Raw genomic sequence first — 18,203 nt, 5'->3', positions numbered from 1 at the left:
CTTTTGCTCAAGATGTCAATATATAGAAGATGTCCACACCATCAAATGATTGTAAGTGGATTGGAAGACATGCTGTCTTTCTATGTTTGCCAGTCAGTATCCTGTCTAGTCTTAAAAACTCTCTTATAAAGTCATCACAATCCTGTACACTTCTGAAAAAGTTCCTTGTACTTAAATCCAGGTACCTCTCAATTGTCCTTTGAGTCACCATAGCACTTTGGCTAGCAATATTACAGTGACTTTTCATATTATAGCATATGGCATTGATCAAAGGCATGGAAGTAGCAGTCCAGAAATTAAGTGACATATTGCTTTGGACAAATCTGCTGAAAAAAAAAAACATTTTAAAGTGTTAAAAAGCAATGATGGCAGCTTGAGGACTAAGGTGCACATGACCCAAGCCATGGTGTTTTCAATGACCTGATGTGCATGTGAAAGCTGGACAAAGAAAAAAGAAGACTGAAGACGAACCAACACATTTGAATCATGATGTTGGCAAAGAGTATTGACCATACTATGGACTGCCAGAAGATTGAATAAATGTGTTTTAGAAAAAAGTAAAGCCAGATGCTCTTTAGAAACAAGAATGGCTAGTACTTCATCTCACTTTGGACACCTTATCATTAGTGACCAATTCATGGAGAAGGACATCGTGCTTGTTAAAGTAGAGAGTCCACGTAAACGAGGAAGATCCTCAATGAGATGGAGTGACATAGTGTCTGCAGCTGTGGCCTCAAACAGCACTGATTGTGAGGATGGCACAGAACTGGACAATGTTTCGTTATTTAGCTCACTACCAGTCAGAACTGACTCAACAGCACCTAACAGCAACAGCTGTTTATATACTGCTGTAATCTTCTCTTTCTCTGCACCTTACGAGCAAACTACTAGAAGGCAGAGCTTTTTCTCACCTCTCTTTTAATCCTACAGTGTTCACGACACCTGATTTACTACTCTGAAATTGGTGAACTTTAAGGAAATTTTGTGATTTGTTTCTGTTTTATTACCACTATCTTCATTTTGGCAATAACAGAACCATTCCTTCTAATGTAATTTTATGTGGAAATATCAAATGTAGAAGAGGAAATAGATACATTCTAGTTGGAAGTGGGGTGATAGTTATAATCTTCCCAAATAGTGTCTTCTCAGCTACCCCTGGATAACTCTTAAGAACACCTAGGATTCTGCTCATTTTTTCTGAAAACGACAGCATTATATTGTCAAGCAGGGAGAAGCCTTTAATGTCACATCACTCAGTGGTTTAGCACAAGCCTAACATTTGTGCATGGAAATACTTGCATACTTTATAAGATACATAGCCACTGATCACTTTTGTTCACTGCCCATTTCTTGAAAAATTTCACTCCAAAAAACGATTCAGGATTGAGGGTTAAGAAAGATAAGTGGGAAACACATTGAAATTAGTTTTTTTCAGTAACAAATATAATACATATGGATTTTTCCCCCCGTGTTCTCTTGGCTTTTAAGTGAAGAAAGCTGAAATGTGAGAGAGCGGATATTTTGCATGCATGAAGGAGGAAAGGGAGGGGTTGATAGCTTGGTTTGGGGTAGGCATTCTAATGAAATGATTTTTGGAAGATTTAGGAGTTCTGGTGGTACAAAAATTAAGCACTCAGGTATGAACTGAGAGATAGGCTATTTGAACGTACCAGCTATTCTATAAGCAAAATGACCTGGTGATACTCTCCTGCAAAGATTGTTCTTAAGTGCTGTCGAGTTGGTTTCCACTCATAGCAAACCTGGGGAGGTTTTCCGAGGCACAGCTGGTGAGTTTGAGCTACTGACCTTGTGGTTCGCAATCCAATGCTGATTCTACTGTGCCACATCAGTAGTCCTCTGTAAAGATTACAGTCTTGGAAACCCTGTGGGACAGTTCTTCTCTGTTCTATAGGATTTCTAGCATCAGAATCTACTCACAACACACAACAACAGCAGGTCATCATAGGTAGAGACAAGGACAATACTCAGATGGTGGTTTTGCTGGCATTTCTTCTATAGATATGTGAAAGATTTCTTTCATGGAAATAAAATATTGCTTTGATTTTTTTATCTGAAGTGGTGCTAAGTTGTATACACCTCTCAGGCTATGATAACTCAGTTTGTAAGGGCGAAGAATGCTCCTATACAAACAAAAATTCAGGAAGGGAAGAGAGAAGAGAAAAGTGAAAGAATATGAGATGATACTTACTCTGAGGGTATGAAAATTGAAGCAAATGGTTTTACATCTTCACCAAAATTAGTATTCTAACATCACATCATTTTAAATCCAGGTCTTTTACTCATTTTCCTTCTTCTTTCATTCCATCCCTCTTACCATCCCCAGCTACTCATTTATTTCATCTCCATCAGAATGTTGGATGGGTTGTTCTCTATTATTTATTGTCTAGGATTTTTTTTAAAAGCCCTAAAGCTTGTGAAAAAATTTCCTGGCAATACCTCTTCCTGAGTGAATAACCTCCATCCTACAGATTTTTTTATTTTTAAAGGCAATTGAACAAATTGCGCTTCTCTCATCTGGTCACCTCTATCCAGATGTTTAGGTAATTGAGGAGAGGGTTGTGAGTCATTGACCTAGTAGGAAGCATTTGTAAGGTAGACCCTTCAAGTGATGGTTGATAGAGATAATTGCAGATTGAATCTCTAAGAGGGGCAAAGTACTACCTCATTCCTCTAGTGAATGTCTGCAAGTGAACCCAGCTTTCGGATACACTCTATGTCTTTGTGAACAAGAAGGGATGAGAACTCATGAGAGACACCAGGAGAGGGGTCAGCCATGATTTATTATCTGGAGGAGTTAGCACTTCTGGGCTTCCTGTGGGTCAGTTGGCAGATAGCTGAGCTTCAGTCAGTTTTCTCCAGTAAGGAGCATGCTGGGTAAAAGGGATAGCATCATAAGTAGTAAAGAATACTTCAGATGGCGGAACTGTGGCATAGATAGAAGAATCCAGCCAGAGCGTACTTGCGGCGTGGTGGATTACTTGTTATGGTTCTTGTAACCAGAGTCTTTGTAACGCTCACTAAATGGCTGGGTGGTTATCATTGTTTAGTGTGGTTGAGTCGGTTCTGACTCACAGTGACTCTGTATCAGGTTTCTGAGAAGTGACTAGTGAGTTTGATATGCTGACTTTTCAACTAGCAGTCCAGTGCTTATCCTACAACACCAAACCAGGAAGAGTATGCAAATTTGAGGTACTTGCATCTCCACAAGGGGATTGGATAATTTGGTAATAATATAAACAGGGAATTGGGTACCCTTATGGGGGTGGGACTTCGTAAATAAGGTATGAAACTCTAAAGGAGAGGGCAGGGTAGGAAGAGGGAGAGATTGTCTAATTTTTTCCATTGTGGAAGGCTTAACATGAGTCATCTCAGAGGCGGAAAGGGGATCTCACCATTAATAAGGAATTATTAATAAGGACCTGAGATCCTTGCCCTGGACATCTTGATCTAGAAGACAGCGAGCAGAAGAATGGCGGCAGCAGAGTCAGCAGAGCCAGGAGACAGTCCCGGCAGAACTGTGGGCTTCCTGACCCATGGAGTGAGGAAGCAGAGTTCCTTCAGGCAGAAGGCTTATTGGTGGTGTGGCGTGCCTTCAGACACTTGTCTGGAGAACTAGGTTTGGTAATTCACAGAGCTAGTGCTGAGCACTTTCCATTTGAGGCTTACTGACAGAGTTTAAAGAGTGTTGTGACACTTGCCTAAACAGGGCAGAGGCCAAGGGGTCACATGAGTGTGAGGTCTAGGACCAGAGATAGACATGCCTGTGACACAACTGAGAGGAAATTATCCAGATGAAACACAAGGATCCAGAGTTTCTGAGGTATTATAACGAGTTGCTTCCTTAATAAACCTCATAACCATGAGTATTTGTTCTAAGTTTTGTGTGGCCATTGGAATGAATTATTAAGTTTTTCAGAGAAATAGTACATGCGATGTGCAGGATGGTTAGTGTCAGAATTGGTAAGGAAGGTAGAAAGTACGTCTGACTTCTGCCTCATAGGAATCAGTCTTGCGCTGTTGATGTTGATCCTCCTTCCCCTTTGAGAAGTTAGAGAAGGTCATATGTAACTCCCCACCATATTTTGTGGTAACTTTCAATAAAGAAACCATGAAGTCCCCTCTTGTAGATGTCCTGGAAAATCACAACTTTGACCCACATGAGAGACATCCACTCAGAGGAAATTAATGGTTTATCTGTCAGTAATGAGGCAGCTGCAGTCACACCTAATAAGTAAGAGATATCAGAATGTTTCTGTATTTGCTAATCCTCTATCCCATCCCAACCTGCCAGAGAAATGGAGATCCAGAGGAGGGAGGGCAAAGAACATCCCAGGAAGTGACCTAATCTACCCTCCTGTGAGGTCCGTTGACCACAATAAAAACCAGTTGTTGTCAAGTGGATTCAGACTTGTGGCAACCCAAAATGTGCAGAGGACTGTTTCTTAGGGTTTTTAAGACTGGGACCTCTCAGAAGCAGCTAGCCTCTGGATGGGATGGAACCTCCAACTTCTCAGTTGGTAGTTAATCATTCCCACAATGAATGGAGCCACAGTAAGAGACAGGAAAGCATTAAACCGATGACATGACGTTGGACATTTTACTGGACTGGCTTGTTCGAGTCAAAGTGATTAGAAAACTATGAAATGAATGCATCTAAGATGAGACTAAGGACATGAGAATTCAGTAGAGCATGTTTGAAGACAGTTATTAGAAAAAGATAAAACCAATTTCATGATTGCATCCTAACAATTTGAGATGGTTCAATAAACCTCCTGCTATTTGAATATATTACAGTTCCATACTATTTATATTGTCTGTCATAACACTGTGAAGGTTAGTGGATAATATGTGGCTGGCTTTTATAAAAAAATTCTGAGCATTTACTTTTCTTTGTAGCGTGATTAATCATTAGCTAACTCTTGGATTCTAGTAACTTGATCCACAATAGTTTACTGTGATTCCAGAACAAGCTGTTAATTGCCTTATTTGCAAGGCTGGTGACTGCTATCTGTGACAAAATTTGCTAGGAACTTCTCAATGATAGTGATGGATTCTCTTTTGATTTCCTTTTATATAAAGATAAGAAACTTTGACACATTGGCTTTTAGATTTTGTCATCTCCAAGTCCACAGCTTTTATTTGATAAGAAGAGACCCATTATACCCAAACATGCACTACATGCTATATAGCTAAAAGAAGCTTGCTATGAGGTGGATTACTAAGAATCATCTCAGAAACAGATGGGATGGGTGCAGGCTCAGCAGTTGCTGTCGTAGATGATTCGGCACTTGAGGAGCTTTAGATAGTTGTCAATCTTGTGTGAATCCCTGCGTAGACAGTGCAGTAGGTTATAAAAAGCAAATAGGCGAGTGTCTTCATCAGCCATCTGCAGAGATGGAAGTCCTGACCAGACGGAGTAGACCTCATTTTCTTTGATTCCAGGATGAACCTAATCACCAACAAGATAATGAATTATTAGTAATATTATTATCATTGGTTGGTCCTTGTTACTTAAAGTTGCTGAATTAAGATTTGGGGAAGAAATTGTTCATTGGTAGATAACTGGATAAATAAAATGTGGTATATCCATACAATAGCATATTACTCAATATAAACAAGGAAAGGTTCTGATATGCATATATGCTATGACATGAATGAACTTTGGGAACATTATGCTAAGAGACATAGGCAGAGACAAAAGGGCAAATCTTGTATGATTCCACTTATATGAAATATCTGGAGTAGAAAATTACATAGAGACAGAATGTAAGGTAGTCATTACCATGGGCTGAGGTATGGGGTGGGGTTAAGGCAGGGATAAATGTTTAATGGGTATAGAGTTTTTGTTTGGGTTATAAAAAAAGTTTTCAATACAAATAGAGGTGGTTTTTACACAATATTGTGAATATAATTAATTGTACTGAACTGTACTCTTAAAATGGTTAATATGATAAAGTACATGTTTTATGTTATTACAATTTAAAAATAAACCTTAAAAAGATTTGGGGAAGATTGTTGTTGTTGTTGTTAAGTGCCATAGAGTTGATTCCGAACTATAGCGACCCTGTATTGGGTTTCCAAGGAGCAGCTGGTGAGCTTGAACCGCTGACCTTGTAGTTCAAAGGGCTTTGCAATCTGGGGCATTAACCCACAGGGCACACACAGGGCTGCAAATCTCTCTAGACAGAGGTATGGATTATTTGACTAGTTTGTCATAAATCTATTAGTAATCTAGTGGAGTGGTTATGAGTCGGGGTGCTAATCTCAAGGTCAGCAGTTTGAAACTACCAGCCATTCTGCGGGAAAAAGACCAGGTTTTCTGTAAATAAAGGTTCACAGCCTCAGAAACCCTATGCAAAGTCGCTATGGATCAGAACTGACGTTATGGCACACATCCACCATCACTATTCTTTTACTAATCTAAAAACTACAGAAAGCAAGCATTAAGGTTTCTGACATACATGAGTATGTGACTACATACGGAAAATATTTATGTTGTTGTTGTGTGCCGTCGAGTCGGTTCCGACCCATAGCGACCCCGTACAGGGTTTCTGAGGTTGTAAATCTTTACGGGAGCAGAAAGCCTCATCTTTCTCCCGCGGAGCAGCTGGTAGTTTCGAACTGCGGACCTTAAGGTTCGCAGCCCGATTCGTAACCACTACGCTACCGTAGATATATGGAGAATAGAAAGTTGCTACAGACTTGAACGTGACCAAAGGAAGATGCAGGAGCTAGCCTTAATTTTCTCACTTCGGGGAATTATCATTTGTTTGTTTTCCCCAAATTGTATCCCTAATGTGTGCTTTGTACAATGGGGCTTCGAACATTTGTGGAAATCTTTCATTATATTTTAATTCCATATGTCCATGAAGTTTTTGAAGCCTCCTTGTGCTTCAGTTCTTTTGAAATGAAGTTTCATAGTCGCATTTTTTTTTTTTTTTGCTTTGAACTGAGGTCTACTCTCCAAATTGTGTATGACGGTAAATTAAAAAGTAGTGCAACAAAATCACAGATATTTTTATAAAACCAAATATCAAAATATGAAATACTGAATTGTTTCTCCACATTTCCTCCATCTAGGTCTATGTATTTCTGGAGGCTGTGTTTCCATCTCTCAAACCCTTCCCTGAAGAATTCTGCACTTTTTGTGTGAATACACCACCTCAAACTGGCTGCTCCGGCTTTCTCAAGGGACTCAAATCATGTTCCTTTCCAATGGTCTTTGAGTTTGAGAACAAGTTGAAACCTGAAGGGACCATATTTGGGCAACAGGGTGGATTGGGTAAGGTTTCCTAATGAAATCTCCCAAGACAGTCCTTTCCTCAAACAGTGAGCAGGTGCATTGTCCTCATAGAAATAAAAATAAAAATAAAAAAGTTCAGTGCAAATTTTCTGACCATTTTCTCACCAATGCTGTTTTCACTTTTCTTAAAACTTCTTCACAGTAAGCCCCGAGATTATCATGTGTCCTTCAAGAAACTCTATCAGCATGACCCTTTTGGAGACCAAAAATTTTCATCACAACTTCTGAGCTGATCTCTCTGCCTTGAATTTACCTGACCCACAGATCCCTTCAGAAGCCACTGCTTTGATTGGACATTTTTTGAAGGCACCCTAACAGGAGTCCTGGTGTGGCACTGTGAGTTAATGCACTGGATTGCAAAGTGGGTTTGCACTGCAAGGTTGGGTTTGAACTGCAAAGTGGGTTTGAACTGCAGGCTCACCAGCCACTCCTATATAGCGTTGCTATGGGTTGGAAATGACTCAACACACTTAAAAACAGTAACAAGACTAAGACAAGAATAGTACTGATAGAATCTGTCTTTAGAACTTTACTTTAGACCTTGTCTCAGGTCATCTGCTAGTTGCAGAGAAACATTTAAGCATGTTTTGTTTGGAGTAAACCATGCATGTATGAATTGAACCTCTAGCAGCAGTACTTTTTGACTTACCAGCCTATGTACCAAAGATTGTAGGAACGATGAGGGATGTACGTACCTGGTGTTTGAAGATGTAGGTAATCTAGTAATGACTATGACTAAGAAGATCTGTTTAAGTAATTTGGGGTGTTCACATTCTACCTAGGACAGGTGCCCCAAAATTGTTATTAGAAAAAGATGCTGCCTTTTGGAAGGTGCGAGGAACATCACCAACAAGGAAGGGTAATGCTGATAGCAACCCCTCAGTGGTGACAGCTACATTGTAGGTTCAGAGGCAAGACTGTGACTAATAAAAGATAGTGAACATGAGAGAAAAATTGTGAGCTCTATATCTCTGTATTCTGTCTCAGCCTGAGAATCCCAGAGATCTTAGAGATGGAGTTTCCAGGTTGGCAATTTTAGGACTGAAAATGAGCTTGGAGAGTTATTATACACAACTTTTGGATACTGGTAGATACTTATCTATCTGCTTTGACTTCTGGTGTGGCTATGTAGGGTTAGCACTGGACTTCAAACCACAAGGTCGGCAGTTCAAGCCCATCAGCTGCTCCTTGGAAACGCTACAGAGGGTAACTATGAATTGGAACCAACTCAACAGCCCTTAACACCAACATCTGCTGTACTTTCTCCTACAGAGTGAGAATATTTTTAAAATCTGGAATTCCCTAGTGGAATTCAGTCTATTTATATTTTTTATCTAATATATAGAAAATTAGGAGACATATATTTGTGCATATACATACACATATTATATATATCTTAAATATATATAATCATAGGATACTTATTACTTAAGAATTAAAGAAATTGATTGGTGTTGTATTTTTTTTTATATTTGGTGCTTGATATTACAAGTATTATGATAGAAATTTACTGTGCATTGGGCAATGATATACACAGGGATCAACAAATAACTGATAGAAAAAGCAGAGCAGAAAATGAGGCATTAGAGAAGAAATTTAATTGTGACCTCAGAAAATAGGCCCACTGTAATGAAGAACATAACTTGAAAAACTAGGTGCTCATCTCATACTTTCCAAGGTTAAAATGTGCTTTGTATTGGTGTTGAATATATCCCTCTCTCATGAAAATGACAAAAATGACACATGATAACATGTACTTAGAACACAATAAGAAATACAAAATTGCTCCTGTTAATATTCCTATAATCATTTTTTTCTTTAGATGATGCATTATTTCTGAACTTCAGAAAGCGGTTCTCTCACTAATGTTGAAATTATCCCACCCAAATAGACGTATGTTGCAAATATTAGCTCAACCTAAACATGACCGATTATTTGAGGAGATTAAATGCAATGTTATGCTTGATTTTGGAACCCCAAGAAAAAAATTTACAAGCTTACTTTCTATAAACTACTAAATAAAAAACAATCCAAAATAGATACATGCCCCCTTTTGTGTGACCCTTGATATCTATAGCTTGTGGGGCATCATCCAATGTGGCTCTGATGTTCTCTTTTTCCCTTCCCACTCACATCTTTTGGTGTTGGGAGAAAAGAAGACTCTGATCAGAATGTCATTAGTGGGTGTACTGAGATGCTTTGTAGGAAACATTATCCTGCAGACTCTGGTCCCTTCTGAAAATATTTTAACACTTGTCCTCAAGAAAGGGTAATCTTTTAATGGTTCTTGTTCAATATAAGGAGTGTTGTACCTGTTAAATATCACAGCAGAATTCTATTCATTTACCACAGACTCTATTGCAGGTAGTCCCCAGTTTACAAAGGGGTTCTACTTCAACACCTTCATGGTAAGTCAAATACTTTTTTTTTTTTTTTTTAACATTTTCATCATTAATGCCTCATTATTATCAGTATCTTTGTAAGGCTGATCTTTATTTCACTTTAGGGGTTGGAAACATTAATATTAATTCATAGATACATTTTAATAATACGTATTGTTGTTGTTAAGTACCATGGAGTCGGTTCCAACTCATAGTGACTCTGCACAGGGTTTCCGAGGCTGCAAATCTTTATGGGAGCAGAAAGTCTCATCTTTCTCTGAGGAACAGCTGGTAGTTCCAAACTGCTAACCTTGAGGTTAGCAGTCTGATTTGTGACTACTATGCTACCAGAGCTCCTAATAATACATATTACTAATGTTAAAATGTAAAAAAAAATTAAAGGATTGCTGTATGTGTGGTGGTTTGGTATAATTTAAATATGCCATAAACCAGGAATTACCTATATTATGGAAAAATCAGGGATTACCTATATTACCCATTGCTGTCCTGGTATGGTGCTGTAGGATAAACAATGGACTGCTAACTACCAGGCCAGTGGTTCAAACACACCATCTGCTCTTTGGGCCCCTATGCATCACAACTTAGTCTATAGCACTAAACAACAATGACATGCTCTTGATTTGGGTAATAGTGGTTTAAAATCGACTGTGCTTAAATATCATTTTTGCACAGTGAGATCTTCAACCTTCATTCCTCATCACAGATGACACCTTTTTCATTAATGAGAAAATGAAAGAAGGCGCTCACCTGGCCAACTATCTTCTCCATACCCTCTAGAAGTCGTTTGTTTTGTTCCTCAATCTCAATGGCTCTTGATAGGATAGCATCGGGGGCTTCTTGCATGCCACGTACTTCAGAAACTAGATGATACAAAGGGTCATTCCAGGAGCGCAATACTCTGAGCACCAGGTTCAGAAGGTCTTCATGCTACACAGTCATAGAAACAATAACAAATAAAATAAACATGAAAGAACAGGGTTACTTACATGGGATCTTTGCTAAGAAAGTCTGACTTAAAATTTGTTAAGTGCCGTAGAGTCGGTTCCGACCCACAGCGACCCTCAACAGGGTTTGCAAGGCTGTAAATCTTTATGGGAGCAGAAAGCCTCATCTTTCTCCCGTGGAAGAGCTGGTAGTTTCAAACTGCCGACCTTGAGGTTAGCAGCCCGATTCGTAACCACTACGCTACCAGAGCTCCTTAACATATATCTTTGTTATTTCTATGTATATGTAAAAATATCTCAGTAGGTAAAACAAGTTGCAGAAATACAAAATGTAAGCTATTGGTCTATGATGTTGTAGAGTTCACTGTGACCCTATAGGTCATAGTAGAACAACCCCATGTGGTTTCCTAGGCTGTAATCTTTATTGAAGCAGATCTCTAGGTCTTTTCTCTTTCAGAGCAGCTGATGGGTTCCAAGTGCCAACCTTTTGGCAAATAGTGGAGCGCTTAGTCATTGTGCCACCAGGACTCCCTTACTGTCCTGTGGTTTGTTAAAATAATAATACATTTAAAAATCTGGCTTATTTAAATAATTACTTCCTCTAATAAGAGTTCTGATTCATAACATGAAGAACTTAGTTTTCCTTCTGGAATTCTCCCATCTGTCCATTTGGTGAGTTTGTTGATATCTGCTTGCTTTGCTTGTCCATGGGAAGGAATCAATGAGCTTTGTTAGAGGTGAGTATTTGCCTGCAGTTCCTGACTCAGGACAAGTAGATCCCGCCAGTATCAATGAGAAGAGGCTCAAATAATTTACCCACAATGGTTCAGTCATACTAAATGAATGAAATTGTTCATTCATCTATTGCAATGTTTAGTGGCATCTTAGTTAGAACAAAGAGACAATGAAGAAGACATGATATTCGTAAACATGTGTTCCTCAATTTATCCCATCCCTCACCACTTCCTACATTCAGAGCAATGTTATTTCATTGATTTGCAAGGGGATACAATGGCACAATGTTATCTTCAAAATAGGATCCATGGAAATCACAATGAAAGTTTTTTCCCCTCATTTATGCTTCTTAGAGGATTGGATCATACATGAAACTCCAAGTAGCTGATCATCTATCTATCTCTGCTTTAAAATGTTTGCTATGCTGATGCCCTTGAACTACTGCAGTGATAACAGAATGAAAAGACTGAATTGACATCACAATGGAAACGTGTACTGGAATATGAAAGAAAGGAGCTGTCAGGAGTGCGGGCCAGAGAGAGAATGGACATAGAGGTTTTCTAGGAGTATTGCAGCACGATGGATAAGAATGAGGACTTTGAATTGAATGAAACCTGGCCTCTTTCTTATCAGCCATGTGAGTGGTACAAATGCCATAATCTCTTTGAAACTTGTTTTCTTACCTTTGCAAGCTAATTGTTATTGTTAAGTGCCATCGAGTCGGTTTTGACTCATAGTGACCCTGTATGTGCTGAGGAGCAGCTGATAGATTTGAACTGCCAACCTTGTAGTTCATAGTCCAGCAGCACCTTATGTTAAAGAATTTTTTGTGAGTTCCAAATGCAGAAATAGAATTCCTGGTGGGGCACTGTAGAATCAGCACTAGACTTTGAATCACAAGGTCAGCGGTTCAAACCTACCAGCTGCTCCTCAGAAGCTCTACAAAGGGTCACTGTGAGTTGGAACCAACTCGACAGCACTTACCAACAACAAATGTAGTCATGAATATAGGGTGCTTTATAAAGGATCTGAAAATATAGTCATTCTCAATGAATATCCATTATCTCCTTCTTTGCCTTCTTTTTTCTTCTTCTTACTGTCATGATGATTATTAATGAGATTAGCAGGTAGAAAGCATACTGGTACCATTAAGAAAATTGTAAAAGGGAGAACAGATTGTATTTGCAAGGGCGTATATATAAGGAGCTCTGGTAGCTTAGTGGTTACGAATCGGGCTGCTAATCTCATGGTCAGCAGTTCGAAACTACCAGCTGTTCCACAGGAAAAATTTGAGGTTTTCTGCTCCCATAAAGATTTACAGCCTTGGAAACCCTGTGCAGGGTCACTATGAGTCAGAACTGACTCCAAGGCACATAACAACAACAACATATATAAAGATGTTTATTTTAAATCATGTTAAAACTGTGGTTTTGGCACTGAATCAGAAGGGAATCCAATTAAAAGGATTAAAAAAAATGCAAGCTTAGATAAATGATTGGGGCTTGATAGGCAGATTCTGTTGTTTTTAGGACAGAGACGTAGTTGTGAGAAATGGAACGCATTACAGTACTTTCTTTTAGGGGTGACTTATAGTTAAGTAGAAGGGGACAGGAAAGTCAGTGAAGAATAATGAAAGTGTCAGAGAAGTGAGTAGAACCAGAGGCGAGACTTAAATATTCAGAAAGAGATGGGTCACAGAGTTCATTGGTCACTAATGTTAAATGCTGTGTATGTAGCATCAGTAAGGAGTACTGGTAGTGTAGGGTGACACATTGGTCTGCTAACCGAAAGGCCAGCAGTTCAAATACACCAGCCGCTCTCTAGGAGGAAGATGAGGCTTACTGCTCCTATAAAGCTTTAAAGCCTCTGAGACCCTATACAGGCTCTCTATGTGTCAGAACCAACCACCACCACCACCACGTAGGAGTCATTAGTTATGTGTAATAAATACAACTGCACTTGAATTTCTAACATCTACATAAATTGTGCAAATCTTATATTTTACATATGAAGTCTAGTTCATGTCAAGCATTCATATAGTATAATATCTGTAATCCATGTTCAAGGCATTGACCAAATCAATGTTGGCATCATGGATAGTTCATGGATTTGTTGTTTCTTTTGGTGCTACCACTTAATTTTACCTATTTTTCATCCAATTCATAATGTCTTTTTGATAGCTATTCCTTCTCTACTTTGTTCACTCTTACCACAATGTCTCTATTAGACTGCAGCAGAGCAATCCTAGTGACCTGCCTTCTAGATGAAAAGTCTGGACACGAGACTTACATGGATCTGCTGGGCTTGTTCTTTATCTTCAGGAGTAGAGAGGGAGGAAGTATGACAGCTGTTGATGGCCTTGGTTATGAACCCTCGGCCCTGTGCATATCGTTTATCCTAGAAATGATCAAGTAAATTCAGTTAGTTGGAGTTGCTTAGGTATCGAATAAATGAATCCATTACCAAAACATGTGTACATTGATAGGCATGATTTTTTTTTTTTTTTTTGAGAAAAATGAGAGCTATATAAACTTTGAATCCAAAGAATCAGGGAAACAGTCCCTTTGTCTACTTCTTTTTCCATTCTCTCTGCAAACTCAGTTTTATTTTCACTTAACCTTTTGAAATTTCAACTCTTGCATTCTTTTGACTTACCTTGTTTAACATCACCCTTTCTGCAAGTTACTGTTTGGAAAGCAAATACTAACAATAGAGGGGAAGGATGAAGCAGTTAATGTTTCAATGTAGCATTTAATATTTGACCCAGACGTAATATTGTATCGAGAACTGTGTAGCTGCTCTTCTGTTGTTTGCTATACTATACGTCAGAGTTGATACGATTGCCTTAATAGGCATCATACAATTAGAACTTTAGTTGGATTAATCTCTGAATCCACATACTGTGTACCTTACCATGTTCATGAGAGATGCTGCACACAATTTTGCTGACTATGACAAAATGTCAGAGAAAAGAGGGCATACGATTTCAACAATTAATAGAAAAAGCATAGATAGCAATTAACTAATACATCGATAAAGAAAAAATAACCTTCAGCTAATGCTGTGAAACTTTAAAGGATTATTAGGAAGACTTGAAAAACCAAAGATACCCCGTGGAAATTGGAGGAGAAAAGAAAAACTGTAAGCATGTACTAATAATTCTGTGAACATATACTACAAACAGTGACCTACATTCCCTATGGAATCCCTTTGGTTTACTGAAACAGTAATTTATTGTCGCTTCTGGGATAAGCAAAAAGAGTTAACATACTACTTTCCAAAGTACTTTAATCAGAATGAGAATAATTGTTTCTACCTTTAAAGTGTCCTTTCTGTTGTAATTATAAACATATACACTGGTAATATTAGAACAGCAATTGTTTTTTGGAAGTGTGTGAAAAGATATTATCTGCTTGTTTTCCTTATATGGGATTTAGCTTAATTTAATGTTCTTCAATCTACCAAATTTGCTGCATTGCAATCCTCATTTATTGGATATTTGCAGTGTGTTATACGAAACATGCCTGGAGAGACATGGCTTCTGCTTGCAAGAACAAGACATCAACACTCTTTCTTATCCTCAGTTCCACATGAAAGCACTTTATGTCATTGCTTAAAAACACATTTATAATTCTTAAAGTGAATTAGAATAACATCTTTTTCTTAAATTACAATTTTTGAAAAAAATTTCGAACACTGAGATGCCGTGAGCCTGTTCTTGTGTTCCTCCTGTCTTCTTGCACTTTTCATTAGCTGATCCCCTCTTCTATGTAAATCCCATTGCAGTCAGGTTAGTTCTGATTCCTGACCTTCAGTGTGTCAGATAGACCTGTTCTCCAAAGGGCTTTCAATGGCTGCCTTTTTGTAAGTAGATCACCAGGCAATTCTTCCAAAGCATTTCTGAGTGGAGTCAAACCTCCAACCTTTTGTGAAACAGTTGAGTGCCTTCACTGTTTGCAGTACCCAAGGATTCCTCTTTTACCTATTAAGGTGTGTTCTTTGATATTTGGCTCAGGAAATGTTCTGTTTTAAAATGTAGTAGCTCTGTCATTCATGAGAATGTTCCTTCTGGGAGGAAGTGAGAAGTGCAGTACTTACAAATTCGTTGAACATTTCTGAAGAGAGATTATGGATGTAGTGAGAGAGGATGACTGCGCGGTCAAACAGGTCCCGGAGGGACACCTGGCAGTTGACAGCCCCGCTGGGACAGATGGGCAGAGAGAGCACGCTCTTGCATAGGAGCAGGTTGGACACCAGCAGCAGCAACAGCAGGGGCGATCCTGCTTAAATGAAAACATGAGCCATGCTGAGAGGATCTATTCAGCCGAGGTTATCAAAAGCAATCCTATGGAAGGAAATCTTATTGCTCCTGTTGCCCACAGCTGCATGATTTGGTACTGTAATAGCTGAGAGGGGGAAGAATCAACACCTTGCACTGTGTAAACTTAGATATATAATTATATTTGCACAGATATATAGTTTAAGAAGTAGGTTATTCCGTGCATTTTTGTATTGCTCCCAGAAGTGCTTCTGTACTTTGCAAACATTTGGAACTTAAATTAATTTTGAACCAGGGTGTTTAGGTCATTGTCTTAAGATAGTTTAATGTCCTGGGAGTTTCTGCAGTATTTTCAGCAGTGGGGATCTTCAAGAGTTTGCAGGGTTTTTTTTTAACTCTATGTTACCTAACACTTGCACGTTATGAAGCCAAAAAGACAAGAGCATGGTTAATCAATTGTTTTTATTTTCATGATGGATAAGAATAAACACAAGGTTGTTTGATTGCTAATAATGAGCATGAATAGAATTCTGACATATAAATGATGCTATTGCCTGCGTCTGCTAATTTCCTGTAATAAGCCCATGCATTAGCTTGAACATTCTACCAACGGCTTTCTTTTTTTTTTTTTTTTTCATTTGAGTTTTACAAAAGTCTTGTGACAGACACTGGGCCTTCCTTATCACAATCAAATTATATTGATGAAACAGACAGTTTAGAAAGGCTAAGTGATTTCCCCTAACTACCATTATTACAAGCAGGTGAAGCAGGCAGGAAGATAATAAGTACCATGGCCTATTCTACATCACCATGTTACATCACTCATACCTGTGGGCTCTTGATCTGCATATGAGTAAGAGGGACTTGCTTGTGGTCTTGAGGACTCATTGTTAACAGAGGTCACTAACATTACTTGTCATGAACAACAGTTTGTGCTTGATTGCACGATAACAGAGATCATCGGAAGCTTGATTTTGCTTACTTTTTCTACTCCATCTTTCGCACACCCACTTTCCATGAACTGTCAATGATTGGTACTTTCAAAATCAAAGAAACATCATGTAGCTCAGACTAAACTCACTTTTTAACTGCATTGGAAGCACTCCAAAAGAGTATCTGATCTAAATATGTATTTATTGGAAACTAAGTTGGAAGTCCTCCAAAAGAATATCTGATATAAATAAGTATTTATCGGAAACTAAGTTTTCATATTATGGCTTCAGATTAGAAAGTTTTCATTAATAATGTAATCGGAACTGTCCAAAATAAAACTAGGCAAGTTTTAAAGATTTTTGTGTGGTAGAAATGCCTAAACATAAATTGGGTATAACATATAACTATAATGATCTTTAATTGCAAAACAAAAATATAAGTATTGTGTGATAATTCATATAACACACTTTAAAATTTCCAAAACCATGATACTTCTGAAAAATGTATGCATGTTACAGACATAGGATTGGTATTTAACCAGCATGTGTAAACTAAATGAGCTTTACAGGTAGAAAAATTGGAATATTAGTTCTAGAAAATTGGATAGATTTTGTTTTCACTCTAAGTATCTCTGTTTGTACATTCTTCATCTAAAGTGTTCTCACAATGTTAGGTGGTGTGAAATGGGTAAATGTTTTTATTTTGGAATCAGAAAATAAATTTTGTGATTGCTGCTAATTTTCCTTTCTTATCAATGTCAATTAGTAAAGTCAGTCATTACTAGCCACTTTTCTTTTTCTATTGAAATATCATTTGGTTTAAAACAAATTGACAAACTAGTACAAGGACACATCAACTATCATCATCTATAGCATGGATTCAGAATTGAAAGCCATCAATAAACTGATTCAACTTTGCCAACCCACGTAAGAACCTTGGGAGCCAGAAAATTTTAGTTCTGCCTCTGAAGATGTCAAAAGTTGAACTCATAAGCTCTTCTGATCTTTTTCTAGTCCACGACTTCTCAACTTATTTCTAGTGCAGGGCTGTATCATTTCTTCTTGTGGAGGGCTATCATACACAGTATCCCACGATTCACAGAATCCCTGGCACCAGTTATGACAAGGAAAAGCATTTCTAGATATTGGCAAATGTCTCCTGGACATTTGAAAAACACCCCCAGTTAAGAACCATTGTTTTCTTTCTGTTGTGGCCACATACTATTGTCTTCCAAAATCTTCTAAAAACTATACTCCTGAAATCTTTTGCTATTAGAAAATTAACTAAAATATCAAATTAATACCTCAAAGGAGTGTTGATAAACCAACAACTGGAATCATTGGTGCACATACCTTTGGACGGAGACCCCTTGGTGTCCATAGTGGTGATAGTCTCAGGAAACGCCCGTCACCAAAGAAGATCTGGAACACCTATGGCTTTCCCTTTCTCAGATATTGGCTTTATAAGTCTTTGATGACATCTTCATGAATATATGAATCAGGCATTCCTTCCCTTACCTGGTCATCCATTTCCGTCATTACCCACATAATTTCAAACATCAAATGGTATTTTATTTCTTATTCATA

At 38.2% G+C, this 18,203-nt stretch overlaps 1 protein-coding gene across 1 annotated transcript; it reads right to left on the bottom strand.

Moving 5' to 3' along the window:
* Positions 1 to 5,278: 5,278 nt before the first annotated feature.
* PRL (prolactin) lies at positions 5,279 to 17,997 on the bottom strand. The gene is made up of 5 exons (XM_006860785.1): positions 17,970 to 17,997; positions 15,504 to 15,685; positions 13,695 to 13,802; positions 10,474 to 10,653; positions 5,279 to 5,470 (listed from the first exon to the last, which is right to left on the bottom strand). Exons 1-5 carry the CDS (start codon positions 17,995 to 17,997, stop codon positions 5,279 to 5,281), a joined length of 690 nt encoding a protein of 229 aa, XP_006860847.1.
* Between the last annotated feature and the right edge of the window lie 206 nt (positions 17,998 to 18,203).

The sequence above is a fragment of the Chrysochloris asiatica genome, unplaced genomic scaffold, assembly GCF_000296735.1.
Source record: "Chrysochloris asiatica unplaced genomic scaffold, ChrAsi1.0 scaffold00040, whole genome shotgun sequence".
NCBI classification, from domain to species: Eukaryota; Metazoa; Chordata; class Mammalia; order Afrosoricida; family Chrysochloridae; genus Chrysochloris; species Chrysochloris asiatica.
The sequence above is the reverse complement of the archived record's forward strand: the minus strand, read 5'-3'. Positions and strand labels throughout refer to the sequence as shown.

What these genes read in the sequence shown, in the direction of transcription:
- PRL (XM_006860785.1), bottom strand. Translation starts at nt 17,997, where the DNA reads ATGGACACCAAGGGGTCTCCGTCCAAAG. An exon ending in CAAGGGGTCTCCGTCCAAAG is followed by an intron (nt 15,686 to 17,969) that starts GTATGTGCACCA and finishes TCATTTAAGCAG; the next exon opens with GATCGCCCCTGCTGTTGCTG. An exon ending in CAGAAATGTTCAACGAATTT is followed by an intron (nt 13,803 to 15,503) that starts GTAAGTACTGCA and finishes GATCATTTCTAG; the next exon opens with GATAAACGATATGCACAGGG.